The following is an 8,446-nucleotide window of genomic DNA, read 5'->3' as shown; positions in this document are numbered from 1 at the left end:
CACACACACACACACACATTACGTATTCTCCTATAAAAATGATTTGCAGACAGTGTATGCAGTGAGTGCACAAAGAGGTTGATAATCAATAGTGCAGTGTGAATGTTTAACTTTGGGCTCTCTCAATCAATACAGAGCTCTGAACAAGAACTAAATATACCATTCTGCCCAGAGTCAGAGAAAGAATCAGGCATAAGAAAGGAAAGTGAGCAATATGGCAAATGTAATCTGAATCAAATATAATCAATATAAGCCATCGGAAAAATAATCAACTGTATGTCCAAAAGTAGGAATTATATGGTATTTTGTCTTTTGAACTTTTGAAAGGTAGTGTGTGTATTGCAGTATATAAAAAATCTCTAATATTGACCCATAACCAATATGGTACCAAACATACTGTGCATCCCTAGACAAACGTATGTGTGCTCTCAAACACCCATACATGCTTGTTGAACCTTTTTCATTTTAAAACTAATAAAAGGCCTAGGCATACAGTACTCCTTTCAGTGTATGTCATGCAACAAAATACAAAGATGAACTAAAATTTGTGCACAGTGAGTTCTTCACAATAGTCCATGCCAAAACTGTCAGTTGACACAGAAATGACTCCCAACAGAGTCAAAGCCCCTTCTTTTCGTGTCTCATTAGTATGTAATACATATGGAAGGAAGGATAGACAGAAAGACAGACAAAAACAGCAGAGAAAAACGTATCTGGAGGAGAGAGAGAGACAGGGAGAATCATGCTTTTCACAGTTAAGTAACACAGTCCATAGTTATCTACGGTAATGACAAATCCGTAATTAGCACAAAGCTAATTCACTGTGATGCAAAAATGGCACACTATCTCTCTTTTCCTCCCTCCTTTTATCGTTTCATCTGTCTGCCACATGATTTCTGGGCATTTCTTCTCTCTACTTCCTGCTTGTTTGACTTTCTGCACACAGACTTTGTTTCCTCAATATTGCAAGGAAGCCTCTTGTGATAAACCAAACAAATAGCATGATCATTGAGGACAAACCAAAAAATTAAATGTTGATTTTTTGAAGGCGATGTTTCCAAATCATAAAACACTCCAGACATTCGAGCTGTACAAGTGCTGGCATCGAGTTAAAGGAACATGATTCATTTATTCATGCGGCTGAGAAAATAAATTACACACACCACAAATCAGATCACACATTTTCACTTCTAAATTCTCTTCTAAATTATGAGCTCTCTCTCTCTCTCTTTTGTGAATTTATATTCATTGTATCTGTTTTGGAGTTAATACTTTTAATAAGGCCAACATGGAATATGCTGACTTTGCATTTTCTATGTTTTGGGGAAAATCTGCAGAATTCTGTGAAATAGATTTAAATGTGGAAAAATGTAGTAATGTTGAGTCTTATTAGTTGCTTAAAGCATTTTAACTTCAAATGTGCTTCAGTACTGCTCTTCACAAAGTAGCTGGAACTTCTTTTATTGTTAACAGACATGATGTAAAGTAAACACATGAGGACGAATGACCGAAGCTGGGAAATTTCCCGGCAAATCGAATCAGACATCTCTGAAAATAAAACATTATTGTAGGCTTACTGGTAAGGCAAGAACACTGATTTGACTCAATAATTCATTTGCTGTGGAGTTTTGCAGACACAGATTCCGTGTGGGACTGTTGCTAAGTTGCTAAAAATGCTAAGCTAATGCTAATATGGGTTTCTGTTAGTGGCCAATACTCATGTTTATCCATTATTTATCCAACTATGTTGGAACTGAGTGTCTCACTCTCTTTGTCTCTCTCTCTCTCTATTTTTCTGTCAGTCATTCTCAGTATTAATACATTAGTAACATTGTGCAGCGATTGCTCTGGGAGTCAGTCAAATGGTCTTACACCCCTCTATGGCATAGGGAGGTCTTTAAAGTGAGGAAACATGACAGCATTATACCTTACCTCAGACAAAAGTCCTTCCAAAGTCTTGAATTTACACTGTGGAGCAAACAGCATTGGGGGGGAAAAAGGATACAGCCGTACTCCTCCGGAACGAGTGCCAATGGCAAGGATCTTCTGCACGGGGTCAAATGCCAGAGCTGTGGGCTGATAGGGAAATCCATGACGCACCGTCTACAGAGAAAGGAAAACAGAGAAAGCATGAAAAAAAAGAAAACATGCTGTGCTACATTAAGAACAAAGTATTGTAGGCAACTTTAGTCATTCATTCCCACATAATAGTGACACAGCCTACGGCCTGCCTGCATCCCTTGCTACTCTCCTGAGAACTGCTCACATGAAACAATACTTCAGCATTCGCTGCTCAATGTGCAGCCACCCGCTCCTTCCCATCTCCTACAAGATATATTCTGCAATATTTTATTGGTTTGGCATACTATTAAAAAGTTTGAAGTTGGTAGGATGTTTTAATGTTTTTGAAAGAAGCCTCTCATGCTCACCAAGGCTGCATTCAAAAATGACTGTAAAATACATTATTTTAAAGTAACTGTTGTCTATTTTAATATACTTTAAAATGTAATTAATTCCTGTGATGACAAAGCTGAATTTTAGAGTTAATCAAAAGTTAACTCTTTCCAATCATCTTACTATGCTGTACCTTCCATACTACCTGCTTTCTGTCTGCAAAAAAAAGTCTCTTCTCCTATTAAAGTTTGACATTATGTTGATAACACCATAAAGTACAGGTCAAATTACTCAAGTCAGTAAAATAACAAAACAGATTATGCCCTGCTACTTAGTTTACTTAAAGCAAAATCACTTGGGATTTGAACCCGGGTACCTTTCAATCACATAATCATATATCATCAAAGATGATGATGACACCAGATCACTTGATTGAGCTACTAAATCATATGGCACTTCATGCTGCCGCCATGCTGACAACACTTTCCATCTCATTTCCTTTTCCATGTCTCCATGTCTACAATCTCAACAAAGATCTCAGCATGCACTTCTGGCACCTCGCTGACCACTCAAGCTCAACTTCATCAAAACCGAGCTCCCCTGCCCCCCAGCCAACACTCCCCCACTCAGTCTATCTTCATCTCAGCTGAAGGTCACACAGCTGTCAACGCTTGCTGTGCAAAAACGATGGTGCCCCTCAAGACCAACCATCACATTCATGGACAAAACTGCAACAACCACCTAAACCAGCCAAAATCAAGCTTTTCCTGCACTTCTACACCAAGCAGTTGGTTTAGTTTCTGCTTATTTGATAACAAGATTATTCACTTCTTACTGGCCTTCCTGCATCTGCTATATGTTCTCTTAAACATATTCAAAACATTACTTTTGATCTCAAATTCAATTCAATATAATTTCATATTACCACAGAATCAATACACACAAATTAATGAATAACCTAAATAAAGTATTATTAATTAAGAAGTAAATAAGAAATAAGTAATCAGTAATGCCAACATAAAATAAAATAAAATGTAGAAAGATATTAAATGAATGTAAGGTAGGTTAAATGCCTTACTCAGAGGCCTAATGTTGATTTCTTGCTGCATGTGGGTCTTGAACCAGCAACCTTCTGGCTAAGAGCCCTGAGCTTTATTCTGTAAATCACATTGCATTTAACCTCTAGAATTTCTCACGCGTTACACGTTTACACAAATCAAAGTCAAGATGCTGTTATCTGCCATTAGCAGACAGCTAACTGTAAGGATGGCTCCTGTGGAGCATCACCGGGTTAAGTGCTTTGTTCAATGACACAACGGTGACACGGGAATCGACCTGCTAATTCACCTGCAACCAGTGGTAATCTCGTTATCAATAAAATTACTGACAAATTGCTTGTCACTGATGAGTTTAATCAATAAAAAGGGCAACAATGTGCATCATGATGACAATTTAAAAATGTTATAATTTGACAAAAAATAACACTACAAGCTAACAATGATTTTGAAGAAAAATCTACAAAGAAAATAATAGTTTTAAATAATGCAGTCACAATCAATAATATCAGAGATTGACCTGTTTGAGCTGGTGAAAGTGAATGAACACCAGTAAACTAAAGTGCTATTTTAGTGGGCTAACTAACTCAATATGAGATTAATAAAATATATAGACATAAATAAAATATTACATTTAATTGCATCTGCACAAAATGCACAAGTGGACTAAGTAACGTGATAGTCAAACCGTGTAAGTCACGTTGTGTTTCCATAACAACGCAATGAACCAGAAACAATGAATAATTGCATAAATATTCATACATACTGTATATCATTACTCTAATTACAGCAGTGTACTCAATGTTACTTCAGAAGATCAGGTTTTTACAACCGGACAGTTTTCACACGTTTTTGTTAAAGAATTAGTTCACTCCAGATTTAAAAGTTCCTGATAATTTACTCACCACTGTGTCATCCAAGATGCTCATGTCTTTCTTTCTTCAGTAGAAAATATATTAAGGTTTTTGAGGAAAACATTCCAAGATTTGTCTCCATATAGTGGACTTCAACGGGGACCAACGAGCTAATGGTCCAAACTGCAGTTTCAATGCAGATTCAAAGGGCTCTACACGATCCCAGCCGAGGAATACGTGTCTTATCTAGCAAAACGATCTGTCATTTTCTAAAAAAAAGAAAATATTTATATACCTTTTAACTACAAATGCTCATCTTGCACTAGCTCTGCGATGCGCGTGACACATATTTATGTCTTTGTATCAGTTTATTTTTTTAAATGGTCCATTCGTGTGTGTATCCAGGATGTTAAAATTTTTTAAAACCTAAAAAATGTATTCTGCTAGGAAAAAATGTGACCTTTCCAACGCGATTACAGAATGCGTGCAGTTGTGGATGCGCATTGCAGAGCTAGTGCAAGACCAGCATTTGTGGTTAAAAAGAAATGACCGATGGTTTCGCAAGATAAGACCCTTATACCTCGGCGGGGGTCGTGTAGAGCCCTTTGAAGCTGCATTGAAACTGCAATTTGGACCTGTAGCCCGTTGGCTTCCACTGAAGTCCACTACTGTATATGGAGAAAAATCCTGAAATGTTTTCCTCATAAAGTAAAACAACAGTAACTCAAAACATTTGTTGGTACATGTCAGAACACATGAAACTTGAAACTTTTCCTTATATTAGCTGCTAATTTACATTTCTGCTCCACACACCTGTCCACTTGTTGCAACTGGCTTCACGTCAATCTTTAAATATCCAACAAAACAATTAAAGTGCTTCAAAAGTTCCCAAGCCTCTCACTAGCAAGTCACTTACACAATGAACATTTACCTTGTTACACTTGCAGCAAACTGCCTGCAATCACTGTAATCAATTGAGCTGGTCGGGGGCCAGCTTCAAATCATGCCGCTCTGAGTGTGTTTTATTTGGTGCACTGAACTGTAAAGAAGCTGTCCAGAATGTGTGCTCTGAAATGCAAGAGCAGGTGCTGTCCACAGCCATCGGAGCTGGAAGCATGCAACGAGAGCCGTCCACAGCCTGCGGGTCTGTGCTAGTGCTCTGGCGCTGGCGATGGCTGCCACAGATGGTGCTGAAATCCATAACACATGCGGTCTAGAGATGTGACGCAAATTGTGACTGTCCAAAAATATTTTAGAAATAATTCTGCAGATTAGTGTCGAATGCTTCCTGATTGGGACACTAACAGAGAGTGTAACAAATTCAAGTGGTCCATGAGTTAATTTGACTTTTTTTCTTTTGTTACATTTGACTGTAAAAATGCACTTTTGCGCACTCACTTTCCCCATTTGTTTGGCTCCCTTATGAAGGTACGTTCATCAATAATTCATCTGCAGGGCTCTGGACTGATGCAAGCAAGTACTGGATGAATGAGCAGGATGGAGTGATCACAAAGCAAGCAAAAGACACAGAGAGAGAGCGAGAGAGACGGGATGGAGTGTGTGTGATGTTCTATCCGTGGCTATTAAGCAGGAATAGAGCTGTGACGAAACCGTTGTCATGTTCAAATTCTCTCGACTTGCGACTACAGCTGCAGGTTTATTGTCTGCGTCTGCATGGGCGTGGCTGCGTTCGATGTTTCAGTGCGTATGTGTGTGTTGCCTTATCGTCTCTATTAATCAAACGAGTGCTAATGAATGCCTCGGCGTATTGATTTTCATTCAGTGCTCTGCTTTATTGCAGACTATTTAAGCATCCCCCTCCCATTCCCTCTTCATCTCTGGGTTTCTCTCCTCTCGCTCTGTCTCTCGCTCTCTCATACTGATATGGGCTGTTGTCTCCGCTGTTTAGCTATTCAATTTCTCCACCCTGTTTCTACTACTCCATGCGGTTCTATCACTCTTAAAGGGACAGTTCACCCAAAATCGAAAATTCTGTCAAGGTGTACTCTAACCTATGTAAATGTCTTTCTGTCATACAGACATTCTATTTGGAACGACACAAGGGTGAGTAAACAATGACTTATCCAAAGAATATTCATTTTTGGGTGAATCGTATCTTTAAGTTTGCATGAAGCAACCATTTCTTTCAAAAGTTTGGGGTCAGTTACTTATTTATTAAACCTTTCCCCAAGGATGCATTAAATTGATCAAAAGTGACAGTACAGACATTTTTTTTATTTAGTTACAAAAATACGTATTTAATCAAATCAAACATACTGATACTTACACTATCTTTTAAAAGTTTACGGTCAGTACCTTTTTTTTAAGAAATTTAATCCTTTTGTTCAGCAAAAGGCCATTAAACTGATCAGAAAGAACAGTGAATACTTTTACATTCCATTAAAAAAAAAAAAAAGAATCAAGGTTTCCACAAGAATATTAAGCAGCTGTTTTTACCATTGATAGTCAGCCAAATCAGCATATGATCATTTCTGAAGGATCATGTGACACTGTAAACTGGAGTAAGAACTGCTGAAAATTCAAATTACAAATAAATAAATTAGATTTTTTTAAATATATTAAAATACAAATATTATTTAAAATTGTAATATTATTTCACAAATTTTTTTTCCTATTTTTGATTATAAATGCAGCTTTGCTGAGCATAAGAGACTTCTTTCAAAAACATAAAAATCTACATTTAAAGCCCAAACTTTTGAATGGTAGTGTATTTATCTCATTGACTTCCTTAGTGGCTTTTACCCATGATTAAATATCATTGAGCCACAAACATACGACTGAAACAGCACATTCTTGTTCATTCCCACTCACAGAATCAAATGATGCGGTCATACCACACGTCTAGCTGTCACAACCCTGAAAAAGGTTGTGTGTTAATTCTGAGAATCAGGCCAGAACCACATATGCCGTGTGTTTGAGCGTGCTGTAACACGCTTTTGTGCCAACCAAGTAGCAAACCCGAAATGAACCTCCCCACCCCCGCTCTCCATTTCACCAAGTCATTCATACGGGATATATCAGCTTCTACATGCTGCGCGTATCTGTCTATCTCTCTGTCTTACAGTTTGCTAGATAATGCAGAAAGGAATTAAATATTTCCAGTAATGTGGAGGGTCTTCTTTCAACCCATTCTTCTGTCAGTAACTGATGTGATGCCGTGATAGAAATAAAAATCTCTACAGCTGCATTTATACTGACCCAAATGGTTTTTGAACTGTGGCTTTGTGACATTTTGTTCTGTGTAAATGTTTTAATAGGAACTACAGTATGTGACTGGATGCTTTTATGGGTTCTCTGCATCAGCTCACGCTAGTTAAGAAGGGCAGAGTAACCATAAAAACTGCATCCATGACACACTATCAATTACCACACGGAATATTTATTTTAATTCACTCCCTCTCTGTATATAAACAAATAGGAAATATGTTTATAATAACTATATAGTACACTTATGATAGAAACATACTGTTTTGACCATAAATAAGAAAATTCTGACATAATTTATTCACCCAAATTTTTTTTCTTCTTCACTCAGCTGATTTCACTACAGCAAACAGGTGCTGTCAAATTCCAAAATGTACAATAAAGTAGTCTGTATGAGTGTGTGTGTGTGTGTGTGTGTATGTGTATATATATATATATATATATACACAGAATATACTGTATATGGAGTATATATGGTAACAATGTTTTGTTACAACAATTTATTGGAGCCTTAATAAAATATTTATTGACGACTTAGCAAAACATCACATGCCTGCTAGGCTTCCATATACTAAATATTTCCCGTTCATTTAAACGCACTGAAAGCTGAGTCTAAATCATTATCTGTGGTAATCAACAGCATGATACAGATGTGGGAAAAAAAGCCCATAATATTCCTTTAATGAGTCACACACATATATGCTCACACACCCCTGTCCCCCTCAGCTGGAGTAGGGGCGGGTGGTCTGAGTTTGGCAGCTCTGCAGCCTTTAATCATGGGCTGGAGAAGAGGATGACACACAAGGGGGCGCTGACCTCCTGTCTGTCCCAGCAGGGCGATGCGACCTGTGGCAGGAAGGAGACGCGGAGCCCCCTGGGACCTCCCCGTATCCATGCAAACAGGCCCCATACGGGCTG

General features: G+C 37.9%; 1 protein-coding gene across 1 annotated transcript in view; it reads right to left on the bottom strand.

Moving 5' to 3' along the window:
* The window catches only part of LOC107733626 (syntaxin-binding protein 5-like), a 155,241-nt gene that overhangs the window by 133,078 nt on the left and 13,717 nt on the right, over positions 1–8,446 (bottom strand). The window contains exon 2 of the mRNA XM_016545332.1: positions 2,006–2,103. Within this exon, the coding sequence (XP_016400818.1) occupies positions 2,006–2,103 (98 nt within the window). The remainder of the gene's footprint in view (positions 1–2,005; positions 2,104–8,446) is intronic.

The sequence above is a fragment of the Sinocyclocheilus rhinocerous genome, unplaced genomic scaffold (assembly GCF_001515625.1).
Source record: "Sinocyclocheilus rhinocerous isolate Xijiao unplaced genomic scaffold, SAMN03320098_v1.1 scaffold1842, whole genome shotgun sequence".
In the NCBI taxonomy this organism is placed as follows: domain Eukaryota; kingdom Metazoa; phylum Chordata; class Actinopteri; order Cypriniformes; family Cyprinidae; genus Sinocyclocheilus; species Sinocyclocheilus rhinocerous.
Note: the sequence above shows the minus strand (reverse complement) of the source record. Positions and strands in the feature narration are given on the sequence as shown.